Genomic DNA, 16,537 nt, shown 5'->3' with positions numbered 1-16,537 from the left:
GTTCGTTGACCTCGGGCGGGATTTTCGGGTTTTGGAGTGAGCGTGGCCGGGAAATCCTGCCTGTAAAGTGTGTTATCATCTTTTATTGTATCTTTGCATGGTGTATGAATGATATCGTGTTTAGATTTTTGGGGTGTGCGTGTGAATAAATAATCCTTTGTATCTCAACTCACAAAAGTCTGCTGCTGTTTTTTTTATTTACAACAGGCAAATGGGACTTTAGAACCACACACATTTACTTTTCCAAACTGAAACATAGATTACAGGCAATAAAGGAAGGAAATTAAAGCTTTTAGTTTATCTCTTTGCCACTGCCCAGAACAACAGAAGAAGGGGTTTGCATATGGAAATGCTCATGGAAACCACCCATGCTTCAAGGAGCCATATTTGAAGACTAGTTAAGAACACTTGGGATATTGAACAGATGAAAAGATTCTTACTTGTATCTTCACCAGCTTTGCACACAAATCGTATGTTGGAAGATTTATCATTGGGATAGAACTGGTGGTAGATTCCCAGAGGACTCTGAAGAGGCTGATGATTGCACTGCCAATGCTGTGGACCCTGCCAATGAAGAATTAGGAGCAGATGCAGTGGCAATGGCTGCCTGAGGATTGAGAAACAGACTTGTTCGCTGCATCTTCAACCATGAAGTACTGCTATTTGGAAGTCTCAGATCCTCGAAGATCTACTCCCTCTTCAAGCTCTCTAAAGATATGTAACATCCTCAGACTGGCCGCCATATCCAGAACTTGAACCTCAATATAAGCCTGCTTTTTCTAAATCACATATTAATCTTTGATTTTTTAATCTAGTGGGACACAGAAGAAACTGTGCAATGGCATAATGGCAAGATTCACTGCAGTCAGCATCAGATCTGGCAGAGTTGAGGGCCTGAGTTGTGTGGCAGATGTCTTTCAGGAGGTGCAGATTGTGGTTATAAAGGTCTGATTGTGTGTGTGTGGGGAGGAGGGGGGAGGTGTGGGAGTGGAGGGATGTGCAAGTGGTGGTTAGGCTGGGACTAGATAGATTGTGGGGTATCGGTTAGGGGAGTCAGGTCACTGTACAGCTTGTTGGGCCTACAAGAGGGAACATCCTACTCTTCTGGGCCACCTACTGGCAATGTTCTGTAAGGATTCAGTTCACGAATTAAGCCCTTCTTGTCTTTCCCAAGGCTAGGAAAGATGAGTTAAAAATAAAATGACTGCTAAATTGAGAACAGAAATCTTATTTTATAACAAAACCTGGAACTGCCTCCAGCTGAAATCCAAGTCCATGTTTTCATTGAAACATTGGAATAAAACACCACTGTGATGTTAAAACCTTACATCACAGACTCCAAATGTAATTAGTGGTTACAGCACTGTCAAGATAAAAGTCCTGTTGGTGCCAATGCCTGATGTGGAGATGTCGGCATTGGACTGGGGTAAACATGGTAAGAAGACTCACAACACCAGGTTAAAGTCCAACAGGTTTATTTGATAGTAAATCCACAAGCTTTCGGGGTTTGCCCCTTCGTCAGGTGAGTGGAGTGTTCTGGTCTCAAACAGAGCATATGACAGCACACACAGTTTACAGAATACTGATTAGAATGCGATTCTTTACAGCTAACCTGCTATTCAAGTCTTAAAGATGCAGACAATGTCCTGATGAAGGGGCAAGCCCTGAAAGCTTGTTGGTTTACTATCAAATAAATCTGTTGGACTTTAACCTGGTGTTGTGAGACTTCTTAAGGTGCCAATGCCTGCCATCGCACTGCTTTAAAAGCAGCAATTGTTAATAAAAATTCCTTTTAGCCTTTTGTCGAATTTTTCAGTATTATTTCAATTAGAAAAGAAACATGAATTCTTTTGCAAGAGGGGGTATGACTGTTTGTAATGCAAACAGTCATACCCCCTCAAATAGTCTCCCTGGGGAGGCAGGAGGGGGATTAAAGGTGAATATAGCACCCGGGGTAAAGGGGCATGATTGGGAAGTGGCCCCTTGGCACAGGATGGCAGTACCAACCAGTGCTAGGGCTGGCCCCACTGGGAGTCTCCTGGGACAGAGGGGTGGGCTTCATTTAAGTTTTTTGCCTCGGTCTTCACAGAGGAGGACACGAATAGTTTGCCGGATATTAAAGATAGAAGGATGGTAGGAGATGAGGGCCTAAATGCGATTACTATCACTAGAGAGGTAGTGCTTGATAGACTAATGGGACTGAAGATGGACAAGTCCCCAGGACTGGATGGAATGCATCCCAGGGTTCTGAAAGAAATGGCAGAGGTGATAGTGGATGCCTTAGTAATTCTTTATCAAAATTCGCTGGATTCCGGGGAAGTGCCGGAAGATTGGAAAATGGTTAATGTTACGCCGCTGTTTAAAAAAGGTAGCAGACAAAAGGCAGGGAATTATAGGCCGGTTAGTTTAACGTCTGTAGTTGGTAAAATACTAGAATTCTTCACCAAAGAAGAAATAGCGAGGCACCTAGAGAAGAATGGTTTGATTGAGCAGATGCAGCATGGATTTGTTAAGGGGAAGTCGTGTTTGATGAATTTATTGGATTTCTATGAGGAAGTAACTAGTGCAGTAGACAGAGGGGAACCAGTGGATGTGGTGTTTTTAGATTTCCAAAAGGCATTTGATAAGGTGCCTCACAAAAGGTTGCTACAGAAGGTTATGGTGCATGGAGTTGGGGGTAAGGTGTTAGCATGGATAGAGGATTGGCTGTCTAATAGGAAGCAAAGAGTTGGTATCAATGGGTGCTATTCTAGTTGGCAGTTGGTGACTAGTGGAGTGCCGCAGGGATCGGTGCTGGGGCCTCACCTGTTTACCATTTACATAGATGATCTGGAGGTGGGGGCTGAGTGTAGGGTGACAAAATTTGCTGATGACACGAAGATGAATGGAAAAGCAAATTGCGTGGAGGGTGTGGAAAGTCTGCAGAGGGATCTGGATAGGCTGAGCGAGTGGGCGAGGACCTGGCAGATGGAGTATGTTAGCAAGTGTGAGGTTGTCCACATTGGCAGAAATAATAGTAGGAGGGATTATTATTTAAAAGGTGAAAAGCTGCAACATGCTACGGTGCAGAGGGACCTGGGGGTCCTTGTGCACGAGTCGCAAAAACCCAGTCTGTAGGTGTAGCAGGTGATCAAGAAGGCGAATGGAATGTTGGCTTTTATAGCGAGGTGGATAGAATATAAAAGTAGGGAGCTCTTGCTGCAACTGTACAGGGTACTGGTGAGGCCGCAGGTGGAGTACTGTGTGCAGTTTTGGTTGCCGCACTTGCGGAAGGATATATTGGCCTTGGAGGGAGTGCAGAGGAGGTTCACTAGGCTGATACCAGAGATGAGGGGGTTGGCCTATGAAGAGAGACTAAATAGACTGGGTCTTTACTCATTGGAGTTTAGAAGGCTGAGGGGGGATCTTATAGAGACATATAAGATAATGAAGGGGTTGGATAGGGTAGAGGTAGAGAGATTCTTCCCACTTAGAAAGGATAGCAGGACTATAGGACACAGCCTCAAGATAAAGCGGGGGGGGGTGGAATTTAGATCAGAGTTGAGGAGGAACTTCTTCACTCAAAGGGTGATGAATCTCTAGAATTCTCTGCCCATTGAAGTGGTTGAGGCTACCTCGCTAAATATATTTAAGTCATGGGTAGATAGGTTTCTGATAGACAAGGGAATTAAGGGTTATGGGGAGAAAACGGGAAAGTGGAACTGATCCACTTCAGATCAGCCATGATCTTATTGAATGGCGGGGCAGGCTCAAAGGGCTAGACGGCCTACTCCTGCTCCTATTTCTTATGTTCTTATTCAGATTTAGTTGTGAGGCAGGAGCGGACAGAGGAGGAGAGGTTGCCAGCGACGACCGTTTTGCCGTCTCCAACTTGCGGCGGGGTGGGGGGTGGGGCAGTGGTGGTGCAGGGATGATTGGTGGGGGAAAGAGAGGAGGCACTGATCAGGGGTGGGCAAGTTGAGGGGGGCCGACTCTGATCAGGGTAGGGAAGGGGCCTTTTAAAGATGGCACCCCGATCTCTGTGCAGCCAGGCTTTATCGGCATGTTTAAGTCCTATGATGGCATGAAACATGCCTCTTTGATTTTTTTGGTAATGTGGTAAGAATCTGGGGAGAAAACTGGCTGGTTTCTCGGAAGATAAACATGTCAGTTTTTTCACCAGAAACAACACTCTGTCATTTTATGGTAAGATTCCCCCTCTTAGTTGCAGTGTCTCTGATCTGCTGCTCTGTTACTCATGTATTAAAATAAGTTTGTTCTGCTCTCAGCCCTTTCCCCACCTCTGTGTTCGCTGCCAAGTCAGCGATGGGTCTACTGGTTCTGCAACTTCAGTTGCACTCTGGTTCCTGGATAGAGTTCCAATTTTGGCTGATGTCCAATTCTTTGCCAATTTTGGATCCCATACTGTGAAGACTTCTAAATCACCAAAAAAAAAGATTTTCTGTCCCACAACTGATTTTGGATACCTTCTGGATCTTCCCTCCCACATTCAGTATATCCTCTGATACTAACTAACCTCTGGGTTTCAACAACCTGCTAAACCTGTCTCTGTACTTGCAATAACTTGTTGATGCTTCATTCTGATTCCACCCTACCTACTACCACTTTATACCAGAATGAATGACATTAACTCTCAACTCTGCCTATTATCTCCTTTCCATTCTACTAGGATATATGTATCCTTGGGTTACAGGAAGATATAGACGAGATGGTCAAAATGGTGGATAAGTGACAGATGGAATTTAACCCTGAAAAGTGTGAGGTGATACACTTTGGAAGGAGTAATTTAACAAGGAAATATACCGTGAAAGATCTGACACTAGGAAGTTCCGAAGAACAAAGGGACCTTGGTGTGTTTGTCCATGAATCTTTGAAGGTGGAAAGGCAGGCTAATAGGTTGGTGAAAAAAACATATGACACAGTCACCTTTATCAATTGGGGTATAGATTACAGATTAGAGAGGTCACGTTGGAGTTGTATAGAACTTTGGTGAGGCCACAACTGGAGTACCGTGTGCAATTCTGGTCACACATTATAGGAAGCATGTGAAAGCACTGGAGGGGTGCAGAGGAGATTCACCAGGATGCCACCTGGGATGGAACATTTAAGTTATAAAGAGAAGGTGGATAGTCATGAGTTGTTCTTACTGTGTTTAACCCAGTCCAACGCTGGCATCTCCACATCATGACTACTATAGACACCACAAACTGCCGGATCCAAGTGGAGAGGATCTCCAAGAAGATTGCGCATATCGACACAGACATTTTTTGCATTCTAATTAGTAATCTGTAAATTGTGTGTGCTGTTCTATGCTGTCTGAGGCCAGAACTCTCCATTCACCTGACGAAGGGAGAAACCGCGAAAGCTTGTGAGTTCACTATCAAATAAATCGGTTGGACTTAAACCTGGTGTTGACAGACTTCTTACCTTGTTTTCTCTGGGGCAGAAAAGCCTGAGGTGTAATCAGATTATGAGGGGTATGGACAGGATGGATAGGGAACAGCTGTTCCCCTTACTTGAAGGGTCAGTTATGAAGGGACACTATTTTAAAGTGGAAGGTTTAAGGGGGATTTGAGGAAAAACCTTTTAGCCAGAGGGTGGTGACAGTCTGGAAAGCACTGCCTGGGAGAGTAGTGGACGTGGGATGCCTCACATCCTTTAAGAAGTACCTGGATAAGTACTTGGCACGCCATAACATTCAAGGCTGGCAAGTAGGATTAGGTGGGCAGGTCAGGGACTTTCATGTGTCAGTGCAGACTCAATGGGCCAAAGGGCCTTATCCACACTGTAGTATTCTGTGATTCTTACATTACACATAACCTGGCCTATGTAGCTTCAGTTTTCTTATGTCCACTTGCTTGCACGTTTGGGCGCTGCTCTGGACCAAAGCCAATCACCTTTATTCCATGAATTTTATTTTTCCTTTCTCTTATTTACTTCTTTTCAATAAACTCCTCTCTGCTGTCATCTTGTTTCCTTCCATTTCTTTCCTTATAGATACTGTGCCCTGCCATATTCCTACCCTAATCCATCAGCATTTTGACACCCTCCAGTCACTGTGCCAAACTCGAGACCTTCTCAGATATGCCGACAGATCCTGCCATGCCCTCATGTTCTAGATTTCCTGATGTGGAGATGCCAGTGTTGGATTGGGATGGGCACAGTAAGAAGTCTCACAACACCAGGTTAAAGTCCAACGGGATTATTTGGTAGCAAGAGCTTTCGGAGCGCTGCTCCTTCATCTCACTCACCTGAAGAAGGAGTGACACTCCGAAAGCTTGTGCTACCAAACAAACCTGTTGGACTTTAACCTGGTGTTGTGAGACTTCTTACTAGATTTCCTGACCAGGGGAACTAACATCTCTGTATCTAACCTGTCAATCTGCTTCAGAACTGGTATTTTCTGGCCCTGTTGTGGTGGGACCTGCCACGGGAGATTCGGAGGTCCAGCCTAAAGTCCATTAACTTTTGGTGGGACTGGATGATCTCTGTGGTGAGCAGAGCTGGAAATCCTGCCCAGATTTAGGTATTTCCACTGTGTTAATTTTAATGTAAATATGAGCTGGAATTTTCCAGTATTGTACACCTTACTATCACTGACAGTGAGAATGGAGTATTCGGCATTGAACCAAATCTCCAATCACTGCAACCCAACCGAAAAATCCCAGGCACGGATGAGATCAGAGAATCCAACCCATAAAATTTTCTTGGTGATGTTGATGGGGTTGATTAAGGAGACTATGCCTGGAACACAGCAGTGATTTTCCATCCAGTAGGTCATATTTCCGCATTTGTGTGTTTCCATGTCATCATCATCTCATTCTTCTGAACTCCACAGAATGCAGTTCCAATTCACTCAGTCTCTCATCACAGGGTAACCCTATCATTCAGCTGACCACTGAGACCATCCAATCAGCTGCCGTCACTATTTCCCTCCCTTTCTCTAAACCACTGGGACAAACTTGCTCTGAGCTTCCCAACTGCCATAGCCTTGCACTCACATTTCTCCAGTTTCCACACTACCTCCCTTCATGACTTCTTTGAGTTAGCCTTGTCAATGATACCCACCTTCGTTCCCTTGACCCCTTTGCCACTAACTTTTTGGCCACTTAACTTCTCTTTCCCATGTTTGCTGATATTGTTAAAGATTCTCTCCCCTCCAATACCTCTCTCTTTCAAATCTGTTATCATCATCCCTTTGTTGATTAGTGCTCATCTTGCTGAGGAGGCCTTGTGCATCCTTTGAGCTTAACTTCATTGATAGAGGGCTTGGGTCGGTCTTCTGCCAACTTTGAGCTATAAAAGTATTTGTTAGAAATTAGGAATTTCTACTGCATTAATTTTAACGTAAATATGAGCTGGAATTTTCCAGTATTGTATACCCCGCTACCGCTGACTGCGAGAACGGAGTGTATGGCGCTGAACCAAATCTCCAACCACTGCAGTGGGACCAGAAAATCCCAGGCATGGATGAAATCAGAGAATCCAACCCATGAAATTTTCTTTGTGATGTTGAGAGGGTTAATTAAGGATACTATACCTGGAACACAGCGGTGATTTTCCATCCAGTATATCGTATTTCCCCATTTGAGGTAAAGGTGCATTCATGGAAAGTGCTGAATGCAGAAAATTTGCAGTTATCCAATATCTTTACTGAAATTCCAAATCTTAAATGTTTAAATATTCCAACAATGTAGATTGTGTGCAGTTGTCTTCTTTTACACAATTGCAGGGTTCATTGTAGGCCTCTTTTATTTAATAACCATTAGTTTCTGTAATATTTCAATCTGAACTTTTAAGAATAAATGCTGTGATCTGAAACTGTTTGTCTGTTGTTGCTGCATTTTTCCTCAAGTGAAAAATCATGTTGCTGGCTCGAACTATTCCTAGAACATTCCTTGTGGATTTTTTATTTCCTCTCCCATGACTTTGTTGTGATTAATACTTAAAAAAAATTAAAGGGGAAAGAAAATCAGATCCCTATAGTTGCTTGATCCACCATTTTGTCTAGCAAAACATCTGGAAGATAAAAGTCATTGTGCCTTCTGCCCACGCTATATCCTTGCCACTGATTTCATTGTGATGTCTGGTCATTGTGTCGGGCTGAACCAGGCTGTTTGCAGTTTGGGTACCTCAAGCTGAGTGTCTGACTCCAATTGCCCTCCAATGGTTGCAATGTCTCCACTCCGCAACATCACCTGCCTCAGACTATCTACTTCTGAAAACTTTATTCATGGCTGCTATCTCCAGTCACTATTGCGATGTTCCCACCTATGGTCTACCTATGATATATTTCAATTCATTGAAAATTGTGCTGACAATTTACTGTCTTTCACCAAGTCTCAATCAAACCACTACCTCTGCCCTTGATAATCTACATTGGCTTTCACTTCCCTCAACATCTCACCCTTACATTTAAAGTCCTCACAGACTTTTCACCCACCCCCATCCATAGAAACTTAAAAAAATAGGAGTAGGACATTCAGCCCTTTGAATCTACTCCGTCATTCAATATAATTGTGGCTGATCCTTTATCTCAATCCCATATTCCTGCACTCTCCCCTATCTCTTAATGCCTTCAGGGTCTAGAAATCTATCTACTTCCTTCTTAAGTATATTCAGTAACTTGGCTTCCACAGCCTTCTGTGAAAAAGAATTCCATAGGTTCACCTGCAGAAGTGAAGACTTTTCTCCTCATCTCAGTCCTAAATGACCTACCCGGCATCCTGAGACTGTGATCCCTTGGTCAAGACTAGCCCCCCCCCGCCCCCCACCAAACCACTGGTACCATCATCCTTACATGCAGTCTGTCCAGCCCTGTCAGTTTTATACACTTCAATGAGATCTCTCTAACTTTCTAATCTTCCACTGATTAATCTCCCCTTCTCTCAACTTTATGTTCCTGACTTAGACCTTGTAAATACTTCCTATTTTTCTCATCATTATCAGCCATGCAACTAGCCACATTGACCCTTCATTCTGTAATTTCCTCCCTAAGTACTTCCACCTCTCTAGGTACCCTCCTCTTTTGAGACACACCTTCAAACTAACTGTTTTAATAAATCTTTGGTTCCTCAATATTCTCTTCATTAGTTCAGCATCCATTTTTATGATGGTGTCTCTGTGACATTTTCTGTGTTTTTTGTCTATGCTAAAGAGTGATGTAAATACAAACTGCTGCTGTCCTTTATTAAGACCAACATTTTCAAGCTTAAGACTTATCTGCCATTAAATAATTGCCACCAAAAACCCCCAAGTCTAACCTATTTAATCATCTTTCCTCCCATGTGCCCAATCAAATTTTTGTTTTTTTTTGTCATTGCCTTTTGGCCTTATTACAACTCCGCTCCCTAACCACTGACTCCATCCCTTTTGAGTTACAGGGTGGCACAGTGGTTAGCACTGCTGCTACCTCACAGCGTGTGGGTATGCCGGCGTTGGACTGGCGTAAACACAGTAAAAAGTCTGACAACACCAGGTTTTAGTCCAACCTATTTATTTGATAATATACTCACAAGCTTTCGAGGGGACTGCCTCTTCGTCAGGTGAATGGAGAGTTCTGGCCTCAGAGCATATAAAGCACAGACAGTTTAGAGATTAAAAACTTGATGTCTGTGTCGATACGCGCAATCTTCTTGGAGATCCTCTCCACTTGGATCTGGCAGTTTGTGGTGTCGATAGTAGTCATGGTGTGGGTATGCCGGCGTTGGACTGGCGTAAACACAGTAAAAAGTCTGACAACACCAGGTTTTAGTCCAACCTATTTATTTGATAATATACTCACAAGCTTTCGAGGGGACTGCATCCAAGTGGAGAGGATCTCCAAGAAGATTGCGCATATCGACACAGACATCAAGTTTTTAATCTCTAAACTGTCTGTGCTTTATATGCGCTGTCTGAGGCCAGAACTCTCTATTCACCTGACGAAGAGGCAGTCCCCTCGAAAGCTTGTGAGTATATTATCAAATAAATAGGTTGGACTAAAACCTGGTGTTGTCAGACTTTTTACTGTGCTACCTCACAGCGCCAGGGATCCGGTTCGATTCCCGGCTTGGATCACTGTCTGTGTGGAGTTTGCATGTTCTTCCCGTGTCTGCGTGGGTTTCCTCTGAGTGCTCCGGTTTCCAATCACACTCCAAAAGATATGCAGGCGATTGGCCATGCTAAATTGCCTCCTTCCTGTAGAATTCTATGATTCTACCCCACTCTCCGGCAACTGTGTGAAGCTGAACTATATATAGTAGGATAGTAGGAGGAGAGGTAATAAGCCGTGGATAACGAAGGAGGTGAAGGACAAATCAGCCATGATCTTATTGAATGGCGGGGCAGGCTCGAAGGGCTGGATGGCCTACTCCTGCTCCTATTTCTTATGTTCTTATGAACTAGAGTTTTTCTAACCTTGCTGTTACATTGGACCCTGAGATGAGCATTCTACCATATACTGACACATTACTAAGACAACAGATATTAAACAGCATAAATTTACCATTCTCAGCTTATATGTCGCTGAAACCATCATTCATGCCCCAGTTCGCTCCCCCAAAGTGCAGTGGATGCTGGGACAATGAGTAAATTTAAGGGGTTAGACAGATTTTTAATTAATAATGGATTGAAGGGTACGGGGAGAAGGCAGGAAAGTGGGGATGGGGAGCATATCAGCCATGATCAAATGGTGGAGTGGACTCGATGGCCAAAATGGCCTAATTCTGTTCCTACATCTTATGAACTTATGCCTTTGTTACCTCCAGTTTGACTATTCTGTCGCACCTCTGTCCATCCTCCATAGTTTCACCCTCTGGACACCTGAGTTTATTTAAAATCCTTCTGCTTAATCTGCACCAAATCTGTGTTCCCTCATTTCCCTTGTACTTGCTGACCCACCCTTCCAGTTAAGCAGCAGTTAATTTTTAAATTCTCATCCTTGTTTTCAAATCCTACTCTGTCCTCGCCCTTCACTTTCAGTAATTGCCTCCAGCCACATAACCCTTCCAAATCTCCACACTCCTCAACTCCAGCCTCTCGAGCATTCTCAATTTTAATTGCTCCATCGTTAAGTGCCAATCCCCACAACGCCTAGACCCTAAGCTTGGAAATTCCCTCCTTAAATCTTTCTGCCTTCAGCCTCTCTTTCCTCCTTTAACATGCACCTTAAAGCCTAGGCTTGCGATCAAGATCTTTGTCATCTGGCCTGATATCTTGTCACGTGGCCTGGTGTCAAACTTTGTTTGGTAAAAGCTGTAAAATGCCTTGGGATGTGATTACTTTAAGGTGCTATATGAATGCAAATTCATTAGGTCAGATTAAAACTAGTCAACCTAGAGGTGACTTATTTCAAACTATATCTCCGAGTTTTTATTACTTATTGGTTCTGAATTTTAACAAATCATCCAAAGCAGAAAAGATTCTGATCTTGCATAGCTTGTATCAAATTTCAATGCACCACAACTCACTCATTTGTAATGAAAGATATGAACAGTGTAGCCACTAAAATAGAGAAGCAAAATCCTATAAAATATAATTTTATGAATAAAATTACTTAAGTTGTTGTGTTTTTTTTAAAGAATCAACATTCATTTTAAGAAATAGATCATGTCTTGTTTACCTGGAACGTTCTTCAAGGCCTTGGAAATAACATTGGTTAGGTCCTCGATTATAATCCAAAACAACTGCAGTAATATTTTCACCGTAACACGTAGAATATGCATCTGTGAAATATTTTACCGACAAACTTGGTCAGTACCTTCTATAATGTCAGATTTTTTGCTGCACTGATGGTATCGAACTACTCACTGCAACACAACAACCAGTGGCTGTGGCAAGCTTATGCAATGGCAGTAAAAGTGCCAAAATAAAAGTCCCACATGTCTATGCATTTGCAGCCACTGAAAATTGCAGTGAGAAGTGCCAACTGACACAGGGCCAACTTGATTCGGAAAGCGATTGTGTCAAGGAAAGGACAGTTCCATTTCACGCCAATACTGAATCAGGAAGGACTTCAATCGCTAAAATGTGAACATATTTGAATTGGCCCCAAGATTCTGGTTGAAAGGATAAATTGATGATGAGTAACTCACCCCCTGACTATCTCTGACACTCTAAAGATGTGCAGGTTAGGTGGATTGGCCATGCCAAATTGCCTCTTAGTGTCAGGAAGACCCAGCTAACCCCGATGCATGGGGTTATGGGGATAAAGGTCTGGGTGGGATTGTGGTCAGTGCAGACTTGATGGGCTGAATGGCCTCCTTCTGCACTGTAGGGATTCTATGATTCTACGATCTATATGGCACAAGTCAGGAGTGTGATAGAAGGTTCTCCACTTGTCTGGATGAATGCAGCTCCAACAATACTCAGGAAGCTCACCCACACGAAGCGGTGGAAAAGTCCTCTCATGGCAGGGGTGTTGGGGAAGAAAGGTTGGGGAGGGATGTTATGATAGCCATGGGGATTGTCAAAAGGCCCCCTATGTACCTCACAGAATACCAGCTCCCCTGTTAGGTGAGTGGAGGCCCCCACGATTAGAAAGAAGTAGCTAGTTCCACTCAGGCCGGCAATCATTTGCCTCTGTAGCCTCTGAGCAGCACTTTAAACAAGTAAAGGGTGATGGTGACAGAAGACTGTCCTCAGTAAGATTATAAATTACATTCAAATGTAACAAACTTCTATTTTTTAAGTCACAGGTTAGTGGGAGCCAACAGTGTTGCTTTTCAATATTACATTTCTTTCCGATAATGCTATTGTAATACAGTTGGCAAAATTGACATTGAGGAAATGGGTGCCGTGTACATTTATAAAGAGTTTGAAATATTCTGGGTTATCGACCAGTGGGAATGGTGTCTTTTTAAAAGAAGTTCCATTTATTACTTTGCATTCTCCTGGCTAAATCCCATAACATGAGCCTCTGTTGTCAGCAACATGAAATAGTAGATGATGTATTTCTTAACTGCAAGATATCATATCTCAACTTGTGGTCTCCACAACGTGTTACTCATTCTGGCAGCACGGACTCACAATATTTATAATCTTGCATTCAGAGAAGGAGCAATTATTCAGACAAGCATGTTTTGTGTATTAGCTTCCAGTCCTTCGGGGTTGGGGGGGTGGGCACGACTCAAAAATGAATAAGTACTGGGCCCAACCAACTGTAAATCTGCCATTATAGGCAGCACACAATATCCATGCTGCTTTTTAAAAAAAAATTTATTCATTTTTATGGGATGTGGACATCACTGGCTGTGCCATCCTAAAGGGATAGACATGGGGTTTTCCCAGATACTGTTCAATAGCCTTCTTGTCTACACAATGGTATGGTGCTTCAAGGCCTTTTGGCTGGTATCAAATGTCGGTACAAGCCCAAGATGGGATGCAATGCCTTATTTTATCAGCTTAGGTATTGTTTGTCTCTTTTGTGTGGACCATGAATTGGATTCAGTTGGATTTTGAATCTGGTTTTTGGAGCAAGCAATGAATGGATTTGGGTTTGCCTGGTCCACTCTACGCATTAGATTTGTGGATTTAAGGATGGAGTAAAGCATTTAAATATGGTGCTTCACTTCTGTTTTCAGGATCCAGTACATTTCACTAGATGGGATGTTACAACATCACAATAAAAGTGTCAATCATCCACATTAAAGAGAGCAGGTTTGCTCAAAACACAGCCCAATGCCTGAAGATAGCCCCAGAGAAAGTTTTCAAAATTCTGGATAGTGGAGCCAGCAACAAATGTGTGGGAGGAAAGGAGGAGAAACACTGTGAATGGTGACTGTGCTCCAGAAAAAGAAGCATTTGTGTGAAAGAGAGTGATTGAAGGAGAAAGCGTGTGCAGGAGTGGAGATAGTGGGTAAGGGAGAGAGAGAGAGTGTGAGTGTAGGAGAGGTCCAGTGTGGAAGAGAGAGAGAGAGAGATAAAAAGAGAATGTGGGGAAAGGGAGAGTGAGTGAGAAAGTATAAGCAAGTGTGGGAGAGAATGAAGGTGGAAAGGATGAGAATGAGTGAGGTAAAGAGGATGAGTGAGTGTGGGAGACGATGAGACTGAATCAATGTGGGACAGAGTTAGTTTGGGAGAGTGAATGCTTTCCCTGGATGTAGTTCTTTGGATAAATATAAGAGCTAGCCAACATTGGCTTATTAAAGGTAAGCTTTTTCTGACTAATCTAAATTGAGTCTTCTGAGGGTGTCACTGATTAGGTAGTTATCTATATGCACTTCCAAAACATTCTCAATATAATTCCATCCAAGAGAATATTAACAAAAACGAGTGCATAAAAAATTGAAAGCAGCCCTTTGATTACAAAAATTGTTAAGGCTGTAGGGGAGAAGAAGGGGAATAATGTGTGTGTATAATCTGGATAGCAGAACGTGACAAGTGGCATTCCCTAAGGATCTGTTCTAGAGTCTCAGCTTTTCACTATACTATTAATGATTTAGATGAAGGATGAAAGAACTGTATATCTAAGTTTTGAGATGGTACTAAGTAATGAGGGGCAGTGAGTTGGGAACAAGGAGTTACAAATCGGGCACGGATTTAAAAAAAAGATGAAGTTATGGCAGGTGAAGTTCAATGTAAAGTCATCCATTTTGGGCCAAAGAGAAATTGGAGCATTTTCTAAATAAAGCAAAGCTAGAAGAGTACATAATTGGAAGTTTAAGTACCCAAATTATTAAAAGCTAGTAGACGCACAAAAACAAATCAAAAAGGTTAACTGAACATTGGGATTTATCTCCGCATGCCATCGTGGTAATATGTGAGCCACTTAACTACTATCAATGCCAAACAAATCAATCATCCAGCTGAAAGGAGCACAGCTACTGGAGGAAATACTATCAGAGAAAAACATATTGTTTGTTTCCTGGATATGTTATACAGCTCTAGCTGCTCTAATAATGCCTGGACCCTCCTTTTGGAGTTTTTAACAACTGAATTTCCTGCCAGCTCACTTTAGGAGACACTAAATGTTACCACACAGAATGGATTTGTCATGGATAATAGTTTTCCAAAAGTGTCACCAATAACCACAAGTTGCTCATTAGGAATCCTGATGTAGCTTACTTAATTCTGATTAGCAAATAACAAAAGAGTATCAGAGACTCTATGGCCATGAGATGTTAACACGCAGATGTATAATTTATTATGCATCATTTTATTTAAATTCTGCATGTTTGTCAATAAAATGGCAAAAGAGCAAAATATGCAGACTTTATCATTATCAGCTCTTTACTTCCTTGATTGTTATTAAAATAGTAGGTAACTAGATTGCAAAAAAAAACTTCAGCACCATTGAAATAACAAAGAAAAAGAGAAATAAGAGCAACATTGCATGAAAAATATATTAAAAAATTATATGGAGGGCCAGCACTGGACTGGAGTAGACACAGTAAGAAGTCTCACAACATTAGGTTAAAGTCCAAAAGGTTTATTTGATATCATGAGCTTTCGGAGTGCTGCCCCTTCATCAGGTGACTGGAGGATTTTGTGTAAAAACTGGAGTAAATCCTGCTAGTATTTTTCAGTGGGTGTTTCAAAATGAATCTCCCACACTCTGTGCACTACAGAGTGCACTAGCATGAATATTATTAAAAATGCAGGGTGGGCCCTATTCTTGTTGGAGAGGCCAGCAGCATAGCACTGAGTGGGCCACTGTGCATGCAACAATCTATCAGGGCTGAGATTAGCGCGTGTGCAGTAGCCCTGCATTGCCGGTCACCTGATAGCTGGCCAACTCTGCAACTTTGCAATGCTGCCCCTCCGATTCCCCTCTCCCTTGTCCTGATTGCTGGCCTCCCAGATGAGTCAAGGCCAGCCTCAACCCAACCTCCCCAAACTGGCAACCCAACCCCCCCCGCACACACCACCCCGTCCCCCAAAACCAGCAACCCAACACACCCCTCAAACCGGCAACCCAACCCCCCCACAACAGCCCCTCTCCACCGGTGTCTAGCATTGATCACTGGTCTCCCTCCCTCTGTCACCACTGAGTGCAGAGTGGCAGAGGACCCCTCCCCACCAATTTTCCCCTTCCCCCAAGAGGCCCAACCCCTCTGGCCCCATTCACTTGGCACTGCCCAATGCCCACTGGGGGCTCGATCGCTGCCTTCACTCCAGAGGAGTTGGGCCGCCAGCTCTCTGCAAATGGGGAGCTATCGTAAACTCGCTGAAGTGAACTACACCTGGCGGGGTTGGGGGAGATTCTGGCAAGACATCAGCCCCGGGCCTGCTAATTAAATATAAATCTTCATTTTAATAATTTATTCAGCTCTGCACCAATTTCTGGTGTGGAGCTGACAGTGCCAGAAATCCAGATGCCAGAGACTCACGAAGGCAGGAAGCCTGTTAAATAGCCTCTACTTGCTGGGAGAATAGCCCCCATCCTCACTGCATCCACTCTGTCAAGTCCATTGTGATCTTACATATTTCATTAGTTCACCTCTTATTCTTCTAAACTCCAATAACTGTAGGCTCAACCTTTCCTCAAAAGGTAAACCCTTTATCCCAGGAATTAGTCATGTGAACTTTCCCTGAACTGTTTCAAGTGGAATGTTAA

At 43.1% G+C, this 16,537-nt stretch overlaps 1 protein-coding gene across 1 annotated transcript in view; it reads right to left on the bottom strand.

Annotated features, from left to right (window-relative positions):
- bco2b (beta-carotene oxygenase 2b) overlaps nucleotides 1-11,807 on the bottom strand; it is a 54,857-nt gene extending 43,050 nt beyond the window's left edge. The window contains exon 1 of the mRNA XM_080214530.1: nucleotides 11,603-11,807. Coding sequence (XP_080070656.1) covers nucleotides 11,603-11,705 — 103 coding nt within the window. The 5' untranslated portion in view covers nucleotides 11,706-11,807. The remainder of the gene's footprint in view (nucleotides 1-11,602) is intronic.
- Nucleotides 11,808-16,537: the final 4,730 nt, after the last annotated feature.

Source organism: Carcharhinus amblyrhynchos, chromosome 29 (genome assembly GCF_965287045.1).
Source record: "Carcharhinus amblyrhynchos chromosome 29, sCarAmb.v2.hapA, whole genome shotgun sequence".
Lineage (NCBI taxonomy): Eukaryota > Metazoa > Chordata > Chondrichthyes > Carcharhiniformes > Carcharhinidae > Carcharhinus > Carcharhinus amblyrhynchos.
This window is presented reverse-complemented; position numbering and strand designations above follow the sequence as displayed.